The following is a 17,944-nucleotide window of genomic DNA, read 5'->3' as shown; positions in this document are numbered from 1 at the left end:
TCCAATGAGTTTGTTCCGTACTTTATTTCACATAATATATCTTAGCCATATATATCCATCCTTTTTTCTTTATACATTATTTTCTTTGGCTGATCGTAAACATTTGCGGAATAAATGGGATCTGGCTTACCCGCTGTCGCAATGTCATCTCTTAGTATATTCTCAGTATCTCTTGGTATACGTGCGAATCTTAGTATAAGATTATTTTCAAAGTTTAAACTGACTTCTCAAGCTGCAAGAGCCAAACCATCCCCTTATTTAACAGCTGCATGAAAACACAGTCCATCGCTCTAAATTTTTTAAACTTTCTTTTCCCCTTTCCCCCTTTGACGTCCCGGCCGTATAGGGAACTTAAGCAGCAACATCGGCAACGCCAACGAAAACGTTAATCGAAAATATGGTTGTATTTTATTGGTGTTACTTAGCGATTATTTCAACTCGTTCAACTTCTACAGAAATGGCGAATTACCCAGGAACCAATTGGTAGGAGTGGCGTTCAAGTTAAGAAAGAAAATGAAAAATCCCCCCTTCGTGTGTTCACGTTCTCCACACAACCTTGAAATGTGTTGTTTTGTGGTGGACGGCAAAAAAAAAAAATGTATCAAAATTTAAAACGCACGTGCAAAGCGATTGTTTTTGCTCATTAAACCTATTGTTTTGCGGCGTTGTCGTCGTCGCCGTTGCTTAAGTTCCCACTTGGAAAGAAGGCAAACGAATTAAAAGCAGCCGTTTTCAAACAAGAAACGTGGAGAACGGTTACGATGTATCAAAGTAAGCAAATCTGGGACGAAAATGTATTTGTGTGGACTGACGGCTACACCGCATTAAAGTGTGCGTTTTCAAAGACGAAACCACATTGCCAAATTAATTCCTACATTTAAACTATGATACGACAGCATTTTCACTAAACCTTACGCTTTTGATGCTCGCTTTATAAATATAACTTAATTTAAATGGAAAACTGCGAAAAGGAAAAAAAAAACGAAATTCATTCCCTCTGTCCTCTGCACTCCATATGTAAAGTTTTACCTGCGTCAATGACACGAAAGTTGTTGAACGTGTCTTTCTGTTTTCGTCATCGTTTTTGTGCTCTGTAAATTGTCTTAAGAACTAGTGACCCGCCTCGATTAGCTTAGCTACTTGCGGGTAACTAAGCGAATGACTTTCTTTTCCTGTATGCATTGTTGTTGCACAAGTGCCACCTTTAATCCACGATTGTTTGTTTCTAAATCTCGTAAACGTTCTTTACATGAACGCTCCGAACTTGGCGCGCTCAAGAGTGCAAAACGTGACAAAAAAAAAAGTCTGATTAGTGTTTGACAATTTTGGACACCTTTCTGGTGGGAGTGTGACGCCCAGTTTTCAAAACCCTGACCCTATTTCCGACCAAAATATTTCACTTTCAGACCCGTTTTCAGATCTGGCGCGACATTGTTAAATCGAGCTTTATCACGTCAAATGAATCTTTGCGGTTTCCCTCTTTCTTCCCTTTCTCTCATTTTCAATTGCGAGCAGAGATTCAAATGTGTGTTTTCATGTTCTCCGGCGTAGTTCCCTTAAAACCCATCCTCGAAGACCCAGGGGCAGACAGTAAGGTCAGGGGGAAGTCATAACGGGTAAGTTTTAATCTAGAGCTCCATTCACACCAACAAAACATGTTTCAGTTAAACCAGGTTTAACAAAATGAAAATTGGTAGCAGAAAGCTGAATCATTTGGCTTTGACAAAGGGTTCAAGTAAACTTCAACTTATGTTTTCATTTGTAATAAATCTGTAGTCGACAAAAATCTGAAAGCAGCTTTTATGAAGGAAACAATTTTAAAGTGTGTTTAACTGAACAGCTTTTAAACGTGTTTAAGCCTTGGTGTGAATGGGGCATAGGTCTGTAGTTAAGGTTGACGCCCTTAAAAATCTACACTGGTTTTCAGACCAAAATGTGTCAAACACCATACCCCTTGGCGCCAGACATATCTATGTAGCCAAGGGATGCAAATTTACTAAAACTAATCAATACGTTTGTCACGAGAAAACGTTATGACACGAGGAACTGTAATCCGTGCTTGTGCCCACAAGAATAACAAGCCTCTCAAACTACTGACTCAACTGCTCTTAACTGTCCACCAGGTGACGCCATTCTAACAACTTTAGAAGGTACCCACGGATTATCATGCTCATGCGCGTTGTCACCGAAACTTTGTAGTGATGTTGCCGAGTTTCTGTTCGGTTCAAGTCTTGTATGAATAGCTCCTGATTCGTCCCTGACTGTAACGGAGGCCCGCGAGCCTCTTTGAACATTCAACGTCCGGCTGTGATTACCATCAGATGAATTACTGTCACTAAACGAACGATTTGACGCCTGCCTTGAAGCAAAACTACTATTTTGCAATGTCTCTCTTACTTGATCCAAAACTGAGTCGATATTCACAATCCCTGGATATGGCGGCAACTCATCATCATCATCGTCGCCATCATCATGTTCGTCCGAAGATACATGTAGCTGTTCTACAGGGCGTGAATGCTGGGGCGTCAATTCTGCTCTTGCCAAGGGTGAAATGCTTCGCTGTAGAGAGATCCTGGACGTACTCGGCGATGTGCCAAGCATTCCTCTTCTACTCAGAAGAGGCATTCCAATGGGCGTTCCCACCTTTGGAACAAGAGCTGGGGAGGCAGGTCTGTTGAGTAGGCGGTGGGGTATTGTTGGTGTTGAGACTGGAGATCCCCTCCGAGGGGTGGCTGCAGGAGTGTTGGCTAATGATCCTTGACATGGTGTTGGTGGGTAAAGCTGCGGATATCGCATCACTGTAAGTTAAACCAGATCAAGGTTGTATTAGTATTCATATCAGTATGTTTATGGTCCAAGTTTCATTTTAGATACTTAAAAAAACAGTTCAGACGGTGTTTATCAAAACCACGTTCTAAGCCATTTCCAATGTACCAAAAGTCATATCTAAACATTGTCTGCTGCTGACAGTAACATGAACAAGAAGGCTTGCATCTCAGACTAGAAAACTATTTATCTACTTTGTAAAATAAGCCACTTATGAACAGATTTGGAGGCCCACTGATTGTCTTAAGCCGCGGCCTAAGTTAGACTCTCTTTAAATAACTGGCCCTGTGTCTTTGCCTAACGAACTTACTCTAAATACAATCGCTGTGTCATCCTTTATTTTCTTGTTTTCAAACAAAACATTGCTGCACCTACAATGTACATTGTGTAGCCTTCTGACATATTTAGAGGGAATAAATAAACTAGAGGAAGCCCCTGTGGTGAATTTGTGACTACTTTAGACACATTAAATAAAACTCAAAGATTGTATCCCAGCAAAATCTGACACAAATCTAGCAACAAGTATAGTGCTTGGTTTCAAGGGGTTCCTGGAGGCTATTTGGCCAGTTTAATGGTGAGATTTAGAATCGCGTTCGTTTTCTCAAAAAAAAAAAAAAAAGAGTATATGGATGACAATAGCGCAACGCAAAACTACTCAATTTTGCTGGGAAACTGAAAACAGCGAGCGGCAAATGTAGGATAAATATTTGCCGTCAACGTAATTCGAAATCTCTTAATATATATCGTTTTTACTACAGCCAAAGTGAGAGTTATATATTAAGGCAAAGTGGTGTAAGTTTTACAGCTAACACATATACATATTATATTGATATATCACATTATCCACTCCCTCTTGGGGATTTTCAGGGTGGGGGACTTTGCCAGACTGCTTGTGGCGCGATTTACAATTAATGAAGTGATGAGTTGTGAATGCCCCCGAAGTGAACGTGAATTTTTGAGATAGACTAAGGGTGGTCACTGCCTGAGATTTGTTATGTCCCTAGTGGTTCTTTTACGTCCCCCAGAGTCAGATTATGTGAAAGTACTGTGAGACGGGGCCTACGGTTTATCGTCCTTATCCGAGAAGACTAGGAGTCTAACAATTTGCAGATGTCAGAGCAAAGGCAGCACTTTCTCTTCAGTTATTTAAAGACCCTGACTGTTGGTCCGGCCAGGGTTTGAACCCGCGACCTCCTGCACGCTAGTCCAGTTGGGGCCCGACTGCACTAACCGGTCAGCAAAATAATCGGTGTTGATTATTGAAGAATTTTCGGCAAAAGGGGCATATGTCCTATTCTTGGCCAAAAAGTCAGAAAAACTCTCCAAACTTGGCCAATGTTAGCCTGCACTACAGATTTTGTGCGCTAAACCCAAGAAGGTATCAATGGTTTGGTGCCGAACCTAATTTACCAGGAGTTTTGGCTAGTTTGCAGTTTAGTAGTTTCGTGTGATTTAGCTTCAAGGTAAAAAGCAAATATGGATCCACATTTAATGCAATAACAAAATACACAAAAAGTGGGCAAGTTTGCAACGTTTTTTACTTTTTGGCTAAAAATATGATACACGATGCTCTTGCAGAGAAATCCTTCAATTTTTCCAGGATTCCGAATTGTCATAAACTTTTTGAGTTAGAGGAATTGAAGGCTTACCGTCATCATAGGTAGGTGGGGCATTCTGCTGAAAGACATCATTCTCAGAAAAAGACACAGAGTGGCGGTTGTTGCGAGTTAAACTGCCATGACCACGGTCCCGTAATCTCCTTCTTGTGTGGCTGAATACTATGATTGACAGGATGGCAAAAATTGCTGCACAAGCTACGCCTATCACAATACCAGTGTAGTGACGACTGAAATCCATTATTTCAGTTCTTCCCTCGTCTTCCACTAAGGAACAGAAAGAAATTTGAGAATGATGTATTAATCAGTAAATGACACAGGCATACTCGGAAATAAATCAGAGTGCTCCTATCAGGAGTCGAACCTAAGACCTTCGATTACTAGTTCGGATGCTCTACCACTGAGCTACAAGAGACTCGTGGGAGCTAAGGCCATGAAACTAGGTTCTTGTTGCTGTTAACTGTTTGCCTCTTGTCAATGACAACAGGGCCCTGTGCCCAGTTGTTCAAAGACCGATTGAGCTAATCCTGGATTAACGTGAACTTTGATTCGACTTTAATTACTGATTAATAAAAATTTTCCAAAAGATTTTAGGAGACAATCCTTTACCATTAGCTTGAAATTAGCCGATGAAAACCTCCATCAACTTTCAATCGTGGATTAGCGTTAATCGGATTCAGATTTCGAACAAGCGGGCCCATGCAAATGTTCAAAGTCCGATTAAGCTAATCCTGGGTTAACGTGGACTTTGATTCGAGTGTAATTACTAATCAATAAAGATTCTTCAAAAACATTTCCTTCCCCCAGTTTTGACTTAGACTGTTTGCCTTTAGCTTAAAATTAGCCTTTAAAATCATTTTTAACGAGCGAAATGAAGACCTCGGTTAACTTTTAATCCTGGATTAATGTTAATCAGCTTTCGAACAACTGGGCCCTGAAATCACCTTTAAACAGGACGTTGCCTCCTAATATAGAGGTATTTTAGCGAAGTTTATGACTATGTGGGAAAAGCAGATCTTACCAAGGGCTAAATATGGGGGGGGGGGGGGGGGGGGAGAGTGGAGGGTTACTACTACTACAAATGTTTTCAGAAAAATTAAGTAACAATAATTCTAAAAAGCTTTAAAATACATAGCAATGTCTGGAATTTTTTTCAAATTGAGGCTTAATTACACATGTATCTGCAAAATGCATGGTTACCCTCACTTTTCTTTTTGGATTCTAATAGCCATTGCTAAGATCTTCATACCTTGCTTCTAAGGAGTATTGCCTATTGTCTGTTTGCTATTTTGTGCTGATTTGAGGCCATTTTAGCGAGTTACAACTTAGAAGCAATGTACGTCATTTTTATTAACAACTTTCCAGTATTTCTACCTCCTAAATCCGATCGTAAGTATTCCCATACATTCAAACTCTTGTATTTGCGCCGTGACCAGCGCTATTACGTAAGATGACCATTGCTCACAGCTTGAGCTTGGGCTGCCTGTGGTATGCGCAGTAACAAAAGGAGGCAGCACCCTTAAATACAACTGATGGCAGGTGATAAAACTTTGGTCATGTTTATGGGTTGGTCAGCCTGTACATCAAAGCAGTACTACAGCTGTATACAATAAAGCTTACAGGTCATGCGGCATAAAGAAAGTAATCACCAAGGATGGATTTTCTTGCTTCTTGAACAACTTCTCCCAACTAGTATGACAAAAACACATGTGGACCCCAATGAGAATTTGTGTAATGATATTTTAAAGGGTTAACAGGTTTTTCTAATTATTTAATGACTGCTAGAATAAGCGGCAGTTAAACTGTGTAAAAAATGTGGTCATATTTTTGGCATAGCCAAGTTAACCTTTTAAGCGTTGAAAGTAATCAACATCCAGGTTTCGATACTAGTGATACCCAACTCGGGGCCACAGATTGGAAAAAATTCAGTTTTGGCTGGTTAGATTTTGTGCTTACACTAGCTATTTTGGATAGTAAAAATTGTAAATTACTGGACTGCTGGACAGAAAACAAAGATGATTATTCAATACTCACAAAAGTAAATCAAGAGAACTTGTAAGACCTACAGTACGTTTGAATGCTTTTTATGCTGCATGACTAGAGTTACAGCTTTTTCTTGTCAAGGTCAACTTGAAATTTCAATTGCAAATAATGCAATTTGGGAACACTGAACTAAAATACCTTTACAAGTGTGAGAGATTTTTTTTTAACATCTACAATGTAACAAAAAAAATGTCTAACCTCCCTCATCCCCTTTTCGCAAAACAAATTAGTGACACTGTGTATGTTAGCCTTGAGCCCTGAGCATGTACAAAAATGTAATTTATCCTTTTAGTATAATTTACAACAGGATCAAGCATAAAGGTGATGATAGACTGCAAGCAGTCCCTGTCTGGTAAGTCGAGAGGGTCCGCTCACTGCAGCGCAGTGAGACTGGAGCGGGGAGAAATAAACCAGAACAGACTGGGGGAGAGGCGGGAAGGAAAGGGACCCTTTCTTTTCCTTTCCCCTTTTTCCCGCCTCTCCCCAAGCCCCCCTCTGCTTGTTCGCTCTGTTTTTCGTGCTCTGCTATTTTGCGTGACCTCTCGACTATCCAGAAAGGGACTGCTTGCAGTACAAGGTTATGAGCATAACAGGAATAATCAACAGTAGGTCGAGTAACAAGTGGCAAATCTGAGACCGGCCGAGACACTGAGATGTGGGTTCTAAAATCCAAGACTGAGACTCAGTGTACAAACTACAGCCTAAAGCTGGTGACACGCGGCTCAACATCGTGCAACATTTGTTAAGCAACAAATGTTAAACCGTGTGTCACCAGCTTGAGACTGGAAAACAACAATAGCGCCGTTCAACACGTGGCAACTTGTTTATGGAATAGAACTCATCTCTATTTCGTTCAACTGTGTTCAACAATGTTCAACATGTAATGAACGGCTTATTTCAACATTCAACACTGCATGACAAATGTTGAACAGGAGCTGCAACATTTGCTGATCAACAAAATAAATGTTGAATCGTGTGTCACCAGCTTAAGGAATAGCAAGGCCCTTCATTTTCTAAAAACCATTTTGTAAATAAAAGACCAAAACAATAAAAAATTATGAACCAAAGACACTTGCAGTAGAGTTAGATATTTGCGGAGTATTAAAACTCCTCAGCTCAAAAATGATTAATTTTGTTTCCGTTTTTGCCTGTGATAACTCACTGCAAGAGCCTTTCATTGGTAGAATATTTCATTAGTAGCTTGAGCACAGTATTAAGGGATGCGCAGAATAAGGGCCTTAAGGTCAAATTCTCCTTTTGTTTCACAAGCGAATACAAGGCAATTTGGAAGGAGAATCTTACTAGCAACATATTTATCAGAAGTCAGATGGCTTACTAGGGTTTTTTCCCGGGCACCCCTTCAAATGATCATTTCCATACATGTACAAGTAAATGGATATAGCAAAAAATCCATAACATTACCATTGGGAATTAGGCTTGTTGTGTATCGCGCAGTGAAGCCTCGAGCCAAGTGACGCCTGTCACTCACAAACTCTACCCTCATGCTATTCTCAGAAGACACAATTTCCTTTTCCCAGTCGGGCTGACCACCACACAAAGTCTTCAATATCTTGGACCAACTGTTAATGCCGTCACGGACAATTACATGGTCTGGGCAGTCTGGCCAGGTGCTTTTCAAAGATACCTTCAAATCAAACTTGCTGTTGATAAAGAAAATTACACTTAACTATTACTATTATCACTACTATTATCTATTATTTATTCTTATTTATTCGCTCATTTATTTATTTAATTGTGTGTGTGTGGGTGTGTGTGTGCCAGCTTATAATATTTCACTATATATTGTCAGTTTAAGCAGCCCGCCTAGAATAGCTCTGCTAACTGCCGGCTACAAAGGCCTTTTTTTCCAGTTTGTAAAAATAAAGTTAATGTTGTTGTTGTTGTTGTTGCAGGTATATATAAATAAACAAATCAACTTTGTTTAGTGAGGTAACATTCAACAGACTAATGAACGACAAACCTGTCGGCATCTTGGATTCTGGATTAATTAAGGGTTTGGAAATGTTGGCTTTGAGGAGAGGGAAAAGTCAGAGCTAGTACTTGGAGATGAACCTCTTAGAGTAAGGACAATAACTAACAACAAATACATGTACAACCTAGACTTGACAGAGTATACAAGCACTAGTGGAACCACAACCAAACTAACCCAGGCCACATGCGATGGCACACTCCAACTGGTTTGTATCAACAAAAATATTTAACTGGCAAGAGAGAGGTGCAGTGTACTCTCGACACTTCTCTTTAAAGCGCCTCCCCCACCCCCAACAGTTGGATGAGATATTGATCTTAAGGTAAGTGCTATGATATCCTGATAACTCAAGTGCAATTCTCTGCAATTTGATTCAATAAAGAACTAGAACATCTTTGAAATTATTTGAATAAACCCAGGACTCACTGTGCTATTATTAAATTAGGAATAATTTAGAGTTACATGACACTAGAAATATTTCTGGAATGTCTATTGGGTTGGGAGAGAAAACCAATCAGAAGATGGAAAAAAAAGCAAGCTGTAGGCTAGCAATCATTAATTTTGTGGTTTGATTTGCGATCTGATTATATAGTCACAGAACAATAAATACAGTATTCCAGAAAAAAATTCTTAGTGTTTGCAATTTTCTAATTAGTTTTGCTGTAATTGTGTGATGATCTAAACGCAGTGATGAAATTATTTATCACATCACACTAATGAGGCTGCCTTTTCGATAAATCTGATCAATATCTGAATAAAGCACGAGAACACTTTGTGGTTTTTGCCTCTTGGAAACAAGCCCTGACAATAGAGAGGTTTAGAATTGCATTTATGGTAAATGGCAAACATAAAATTTATGTTTTAAGTTTTCTTGAAAAAAATAGTGCATACATGAGAATATAGTGCAAAAATAACAATTCGGACTGCTCTTTGATGCTAATGCAAAACTACGCCATTTTACTGAGAAACTGAAAACCTGAGCGGCAGACGAAGGATAAACATGGTTTCGTCATCTTTTCTGTCATAATTTTTTGCCAAAAACAAAATAATTCTAAGTCTGACTCTATTAGCTTGACTTTTACCTGGCAAAATACATGTACCGTTTAATATCCCTTCACGATTTATACTTGAGTTTTACTTTCAAGAGTTACCAGCTAGTTACAGATCTTCTATTTTGGAAGGGAGATGTTAAGTAACTCAAGCACATGGACTTACCCAAACTTCAAAGTAATGAAGTATCCACTGGGAACTTCAATCTCCCAAACACACTTGGCATTATAAGGATAACCATATGGATATCCTGGTGAAGAGAATGTTCCTGATAAGGTGTTCATGAACACGCCACAGCCAGCTGCCAATAAAAACATTCAGAGCACATTAGATCATCTTTATTCATGACCATACGTATAAACTTGAAATAAATGTGATGGTATATTTTAAGCCTGGTAAAATATACATGAGATAATTTGTTGTGTTATTCAGTTAGTGACACAGGCATACTTGGAAAACAAGTTCTCCCAACAGGGGTCAAGCCTGCAGTGTGACGCTCTGATTACATGCACTATAGTTCAAATACTCTACCACATTCCTGGGAGCTTTGTGTAAGGATGCAGGGTGTTTGTCACACGTAAACATATGCACCTAGTTGAATGGCCTTAGTTCCTACGAATGTGGTAGAATATCCAAGCTGCTAACAGGACTGTCACTAAGATTTCAAGTTGCTGGATAAATACAACAAGTAGGTGGGGAATCAAACAGCTAGGATTTTCTTTTGGTTCTATTTTTCTTCTATTTCCCTATGAAAATAGCCGGGGGCCACGTTCTTCCCCGGCCCCCGCCTCTTAATGACAGCGGTGGCTAAATATTGGGAGGGGGGGGGGGAGGGTCATCAGTTTGACTCCAGTGTTTGGAAAGCCTGATAACACACCATTTTCTACTCATATTTGTAAACTTGACAAAGGTATTTTAATTTTTAATTCTGGCTTGAAGGTTACTACAAATGTATATGACACCATAGAATCAAACAAAATCTTCAATCAAGCTTAATAATTAGTAATTTAAATAAACCATTCCAATCAAAAATATTGTGCGAGAAGATTACTTGCAGGTGGTGTTATTTCTATTGACTTCGTATTTTTATTTTTATTTAATCGTGAAGCGCTAATGGACTATGCGGAATTAGCGCTATAGAAATTTTTATTATTACTTGAATGTATTATTCGTAATGTATTAGTTCACAGTTCTTTCAAGTAATGTTAGCTCAGCAAATTAATTGCGATCAAACTCTCACACCATAGTCTCCCAATGAAGTGACAACATACACTGTACATGTACTGTAAAATTAATACAAGTTATCTCTGAGTCATGAATAATATTAGTCCTGGAAATAAACTGTATGATTATGTATAAGTTATAAGTTATAAGTTAAGTTACTTGTAAGAACACAGTAACATTTTGGGGGGGCGGGGGCGGGGGCGGGGGCAGGGAATTCATTAATTTGATAATGCCTGTACCTTCCGCCCCTTAATTTTCCTTACCGGTGATAAATATAGCTGAGAACTTACATGGTGCAGATGTGTTCCTACAGTCAACTGGAGCTGTTAAAGAGGAAAATCACAATATACAACTTAGTATGAATACCTAACAAAGTTAGTCTACATGTACGTCCATGCAATCTCATATCAATAAGTCCTCAGGCTCTTTGACCAGCAGGGGATCACTCTGGGGAAACTTAAATTTTTTTTTGGTTGGCTGCCCTGTTGATGGCTGTGCCTTTTTACTTGCATTTATTAACCACAGGATTTCTGCATTGACAAAATTCCAGTACCCCAGTGAAGTCATCATAACATAACAGTAAGATCCTGTCATGTTCTTGTTAGGTTCCAGTGTAGGTTTTCTACACTCTTACATTCATTTAAGCAAGGTTCCTCCTAATACAGAAGCATTTTTGCACAATTTATGACTATACGGGAAAAGCAGATCTTAGTACGGGCTACTGGAATCCAGAAAGAAAATTGGGGGTAGCGGGGCATTTTTTAGAGATAGTTAAGCAACAATAATGTATTCAACAAAGCAGTAAAATACAAGCAATGCATGGCATCTTTTTTTCCAAATTGAAGTGCTTTAATATCTCTGAAAAAAACATGGTTCCCCCCAATTTTCTTTTTGGATACCAAGGTCGCTTGCTAAGGTCTGTTTTACATTATCCATCTAGTTTTAAACCGCGCAAAAATATCCCTGAATTATTTATAGCTACCACCCACAGGGAACCCGAGTATCTCAAGATGCGCAGAACGTATGCACAGTGACAAAAGGGCACGTAGCGGCACCGTCCTTAAGGTTACCGGATACCTTCGAGAGTCATTTTTTTGCCAAAAACAATTTTCAGGCCAAATTAAACATTTCTAGTCTCGCTCCATTTTCAAAAAAAAAAAATATTACAAATCTTGAGGCTTGCGCGAATTATCAACAAGAACGTTTTTTCAAATTAATGAAATTCTGCCACCCGCCACAGTGCTATAAACCAATTAAAATTTGTCAGCGTCAGGGCTTCCCGTTTTTTTGCGCGGTAAAACATCTGGAGTCGTTCATTTCATGTCGCCTCTCTTCCTTTTGTTTACATTTACAACTTGTGATTTATTCACACCAAGTTTTCGCTTGTGTTCGTTTTGCGTATCGTGTATGGCGAAATATAAGAAAGAAAGGAGTCCGTGGTTGAAAACCAAGAAGAAAACTGGTCCTAAGAAAAAGAAGAAGAAAGTTTCCGATGAAGGATGGCGAAAAACTCTTGCCAAAACAGCATAAGCACGTAGCGCATATTAGCCCAGGTACAATAATCGATATATCGAGTTCTTTGAGGCCCTTTCCCTCCCCACATATTGCGCTCAACGCTGGCCTCAAGGTTGCGGGTGAAAATATCTCCATCAAACCTGCAACTCGGATATTGAAATGCAAGCTTGCGACGGCATTTTATTCGCATGGATAATGGTATATATAAATAGTCCTTCAACGTACCCCAGTGACTGCATTTCTGCTTGCAGCTGTTCTTTCGGATCGATGTGGCTCACCGTCTAGGCCACTGCAGTTTTCCTTTTCTTCGAAGAATTTTTTCTGCCCGGCATTTTGCAAGGAAATCCGAGAAATTCTGACTGGTAGTAGAACTGCAGTCACGCACTTAACTTTTCCGGTGCAACACCAGTAATCTCAGGGGACTCAGCAGTAGGTCTCCTGTAATTCTATTGGCTTTCAACGCCGGCGGCATCCACAGTGTTGAAATATGGCGCAGCAAGGGCGTGAAATGTTTGTAAACCTTTAGAAGCGAAAAAACCTACTCCGCTTTTACGCGAGTGTGCTTCCTTTAAAGTAATTTATACGATACAAGGATTTGACGGATTGCCTTGAAATTTGGCCCGAAGATTCCCAAGACACCGAGCAAAAAAACTGTGTGAGGGATTTCCGTTTTGTAAAATTGATCTCCCGCAATGGCCTTCGTCGTAAAACATATCGGTGAGTTTTTGATCGTCAAAATTGACAGTAAAATTGCGAAGCAACCAATTGGAATATTGAAAAAGCCTCACACCATTTTATAGATTAATGCCTTGTGATTGATATGATGCAGTAGTTTTGATTCTGCGGTCGAATTCCATACCCGATAAATTCGCTCAAAGAAACATCGGTCGTTTTGGGTTTTTGGGATGCACTCTCCTTACGGCTAGAAAAAATCAAAGCGCAATAATTTTTACTGGATAGTACATTTCATTAGCTTTGTACTGATATATAGTTTATGGTTGTTGCATTTAACACAGCGCGCAAATATATTTTTTTTTGCGAAGGCCACCCAGGAAGGTATCCGGTAACCTGAATAACAACATTTTGAACTTATAAATAATATACACACCACGATCATCTTTGAAACATCTGTTTCTCACAGCTGCAACTTCCTGTTTACTTAAGGCAGTGTCGTAGATCTGTATACATGATATTCGTCCTTCAAAACTGTCGCCTTTTCCTTGCCCACTACCTATTTGAATATCTCTGTCAGTGCTTAATTCTAGCTTTCCCATACTGATTTGGTGAACATCCTGGCCATCTATCCACAATGTTGCAGTGCCACTGTCATGGTCATAAGATGCCCCAACATACTGCCAGTTGTTAAGACTTACAGTATCTTTGTTTACAAGCATAGCATGTAATTTTCTGCTGCGGTCTACAAAATGTGCAGAAACAGAATTTGCCCTAAATGTGCGAATTTCCACAGGATCAGTACCGGTACTTGCTGGGTGAATTTCACCACCTCTATCACTATTTAAGTATTGAATGATGGACCCTGCCTGTCCAGTCTGTAATATCCAAACTAAAATTGTGATGGAATTCTTAGTATCCAGATGCTGACTTCGAGGAATACTGATATAACTTGTGCCAATACCAGCAAACTTGTAGGCAGTATTTTCTTTACCAAAAGGACCTGTCACAAGATTAACATCCTGAGGTGTACCGCCAAGGTTACCATAGCAACTGGCATCAGCAGTTTTGTAAAGGTTATTGAATGGATACAATCCAACAGGATGTGGCAACTTGTCTGAAGGTATGAAATCAATATAAAATAAGAAGAAAAAAACAAGATAAATATCATAATATTTTGAAAAATAAAAAGTTATTAATTTTTATGAACCTCCTGTCACTTAGCCTGTGCCACAGATGGAATCAACTGCTGGTAAATACTGTCTGTGAATTAGCACCCAAATCCTTGTTCTATAGACACCCAATGGTGTACCAGGATCTGAGTACAATCTGTGATTGGCCTTTGAACAAGGTCATTGCTCGATTGGTCTGGTTATAGCTATTTAGATTGAAGAGGATTTAGAAAGTGACTTCCCATACATTGTTTCCTTCGTTGGGGATCATGAACAAGGATTTGGGTGCTAATTTGCAGACAGTATTTACCGGTGGTTGATTCCGTCTGTGCGCAGGCTAACCCCCCACTAAAGGCGGGTTCACATGAGCAATGCAAATGCAAGTACGCAAGCACAAGCAGACATGTGTAAACTACCATAATGCAAATGCAAATGCAGGCACCAAATATGCAACTGAAATGGAATTTTATTTTTATTTCCTTGCACTTGCATTTGCATTTCAAACATGTGAACCAGGGCAATACAAAGGTAAAAATTATGCAAGCACAAGATGAAAAATACTCGTTCCATGCCTCTTCAGTTTAAGTTCAAACCAAGATGGAGCAAGGTTGCTGCCATCTTGGGATACTGAAATGTGCATGCGTATTTCATTCAACAAGTGAATGTCACTTGTACTTGTGTGTGAACCAGCCTTAAGGTTACAAAATTTTGCAAGTCCAAAAAAGAATATTTTGCCGTACCATTTTTTTTAAAAATTTTTTTTAAATGCATGTATAATAACAGTCATGCCAAAAGCATGAATTTTCAGATTTTTCTCCCTTTTTTATAAGAACCTTTTGTTAAGAACATTCAGGCTGAGATAAACCAAAATTTTAAGAACATACTAAGAACATTACCCAGGCTGAGAGTCAGTTAAGAGTTTGCTTTGCGATTAATTTAGATTTGACACACAACACACTTGGCGATTTTATATGCCGATCGCCGATATCTGGCAAGTCAGATTAAATTTGCCGGCATTAGCCAAGTGTGCCCTTTCCCACAATTTTCTACGGTCATTGTTACGAATCGCCATCACATGAATTTTCAAAACTGCAACATTGCCACGATCGGTGAAAAAAATCGCTAGGTGTGTCCGCATCAATCGGTGGCAAAATTGCTTGCGATTTTCGCTGGCGGTCAAACTCGCCGCAATCAGCATATAAAATCGCCAGGTGTGTCGCTGGCTTTAATTTACAAAGCATTAAATAATTTACCTCCACCGCCCTTTTTCATTTGCATGCTTCAGGTTATTATCTCAAGGGATCTCATATTAATATATTAATGGTTCCTATTTTTAGAACAACATTTTATGGTCTTATTCTACTAGATATTTAGAGCCAAAATTATGGAACTCTCTTGAATACATGTACAAAATCTGCAGACCAGTTAAGGTTAATAAAGCTTAATTAATTCACATGCAAATATGGCTTTAAAAATTGTTAATAATAAAAATATGGCGTAAACTTATACAAAATTTGAACTTCTAATACTCTAAGGACTTTCAAGAATCATATCAGTAAATTTAATTTACGATGTTATCATTACTTGCCGGTTGCTTTTGTATCATTACATTAGCTTTTTTCTTTTTCTTTTTTTTTATATGAAATGCTGGACTTCCTTTCCTATGTACAGACCGTGACGTAATATTTTTTCATGGACAACCCTTGAGGCAGTTCAGAAATACTATTCAAATGGAGGCCCTGTATTATGCAGCTGCTTCCAATCGATTTAATACTGTCACTGCAGTGAAAATTGTTAATATCCCGTGGACCACAATACACACATCCTCGTCCTCGTATCAATATTGCAGACCAGTTTAAGGTTAATAAAGCTTAATTAATTTATATGCAAATATGGCTTTAAAAATTGTTGCAAATAAAATGGAGTAAACTTATACCTCTTTAGATCAATCTTTACCTTTGGAATCAACCTGTTGTGTTTGTAATGTATAAAAGCAACCGTAAACGTTTATTCTTTTCATTACAGTATTATCACGTACCCACATACCAATCGCGTGTTGCTTTGAAACGTTTTAAAATGGCGATATAGTAATCTACACGTCCTTTGCAAGACGAATTCACTGCCGCGTTCCAAGCCAAAAGATTATCGCGCAAAGTCAATTCAGGTCACCGGTTGCAGTTGAAAGAAACGACGACCTTTTCCGGTCGACATAGTCCAGAAAACTATTTTTCTCAAACCAAAACAGCACATAAGCTTATAACAAAAAGGTGAGATTAAGCTTATACTGTAAACACATTGGTGAAATTATGCCATATCAATAAAAGGCTATGGTAGTTGGAACGGTCTACTTGGAGCTTCAGAAGTTAATCAACACATAGAATAACTGTAATCATCGCCACAGGAGAAGTTGTTGAAACGAGAGAAGGCCATTATGGCTTTGCAATAAACACGAGAGCCTTACCTTGACAAAACGTGATGAATGGACAGAAGCTTACGGTGATTGTAAACAAGGCCAAACAACAACAACGTGGCCGTATTCGGACCATTGCGAGGGACGGAGCCGTTTCTAACAATGGTGACCCTTCTTGGCGCTGAAATATAGTCCGTGTCTCAACGAAATATCCCACTGGCGTTGGAATATCAAGCCTTTTTAGGGGCGTAACTTCCAAGCGGTTTCCAATTTCGCTGTACCCGCGAAATATTCGGGGGCACTGCTCAGTTGTTGAATCCTAGCGAGCGACTGCTTTTCCAAGATTGCTTAATAACACATCTGTCACTTTACCAAAGAAAACATTCGACAGACTTGTTTTTTTCAGTCAGCAAGAGACAGTAGACATGGCACGTACATCGATAGTGTATCTTCTGATAAACAAGCCAGACTCGTGTGTTTTCGTAAGACAATGGAACAGTTTTGCTCTTGCCACACTGTAGCCATAGAGGATGCAAACGTCAATCAAAATGAGTACCTTGGCAAAATCGCATCACGTAAACCCACGAGCCTTTTGGCAGGGTTAAGTGGCGAGGTACCGAAGAAACTTCTGAAGGTATTTAACTCAGTTGTACTGTACGTGAATACCGAAGACAATCATATCAGCTGTTTTCTTCGCCATATCAACAAACAGATTTTTAACAAGAGCCCGTGGGGAGGGAGACTGCGGACAAGGACAAAAACAGAGAGTAGGGTGGGGTGGGGGTGTCAAGGATACTAACACACCACCAGAAAAAAGAACTTTTAAGTGTCATGGAGTCATTAAGCTTGTGAAAATCTGGAGAATCTTCAAGAGTAATTGGAACTCAAAACTTTAATTTGAATACCCAGTGTTAGGAAGGAGCTGTATACCGTTGCGTCGGTTACATCTAAGCGTGGACACGAGCGGGTGCCAGACATAACGTGTTTTATCGCCAAACATTTGAAGTTTGACGCAACCTGTCGCGCCAGATCAGCGCGTTCCCCTCATAAGCCTATTTAATTTTTCTCAACTTGCAGGCATATTTCTCTCTCAGAAACAGCACACTTGCCTCCAGAAAGTATTCTTAACTTCTAAAAATGCTTGTAAAGAATATTTTGTTGAGCAAAAACAAATCAAGTCAACATCAGCCGTCTACTCCAAACTTCGAATGTTTGGCGCCAAAACATGTCATGTTTGCACCCAACTAGAACTTCTTTTCACTTTTACCAGTTAAATTCAGAATCAATGCCGAACCTTTATTATCAAGTGTCACTGAACACAAGTGCAAATCAGCGCTAATTGGGGAATGTCTGATTGGGGACACTAGTACGTATGATAAGAAGCTAAAGATTTAAATAACTGAGGTTTCGGGCTCCTCTTCATGTT

General features: G+C 39.3%; 1 protein-coding gene across 1 annotated transcript; it reads right to left on the bottom strand.

The window, feature by feature from the left end:
* On the bottom strand, positions 1 to 17,005 carry LOC146462058 (uncharacterized). Its single transcript, XM_085086118.1, has 7 exons — positions 16,570 to 17,005; positions 13,373 to 14,053; positions 11,040 to 11,072; positions 9,691 to 9,826; positions 7,908 to 8,146; positions 4,476 to 4,709; positions 1 to 2,798 (listed from the first exon to the last, which is right to left on the bottom strand). The coding sequence occupies exons 1-7, from the start codon at positions 16,652 to 16,654 to the stop codon at positions 2,086 to 2,088; spliced, it is 2,121 nt and encodes a 706-aa protein (XP_084942244.1). The 5' UTR covers positions 16,655 to 17,005; the 3' UTR covers positions 1 to 2,085.
* Between the last annotated feature and the right edge of the window lie 939 nt (positions 17,006 to 17,944).

Source organism: Pavona decussata, unplaced genomic scaffold (assembly GCF_977016875.1).
Source record: "Pavona decussata unplaced genomic scaffold, jaPavDecu1.1 SCAFFOLD_192, whole genome shotgun sequence".
In the NCBI taxonomy this organism is placed as follows: Eukaryota; Metazoa; Cnidaria; class Anthozoa; order Scleractinia; family Agariciidae; genus Pavona; species Pavona decussata.
Note: the sequence above shows the minus strand (reverse complement) of the source record. Positions and strands in the feature narration are given on the sequence as shown.

What these genes read in the sequence shown, in the direction of transcription:
- LOC146462058 (XM_085086118.1), bottom strand. Translation starts at nt 16,654, where the DNA reads ATGGTCCGAATACGGCCACGTTGTTGTTGTTTGGCCTTGTTTACAATC. An exon ending in TAGGAACACATCTGCACCAT is followed by an intron (nt 9,827 to 11,039) that starts GTAAGTTCTCAG and finishes TTTTATTGGCAG; the next exon opens with CTGGCTGTGGCGTGTTCATG. An exon ending in CCCACCTACCTATGATGACG is followed by an intron (nt 2,799 to 4,475) that starts GTAAGCCTTCAA and finishes TTTAACTTACAG; the next exon opens with TGATGCGATATCCGCAGCTT.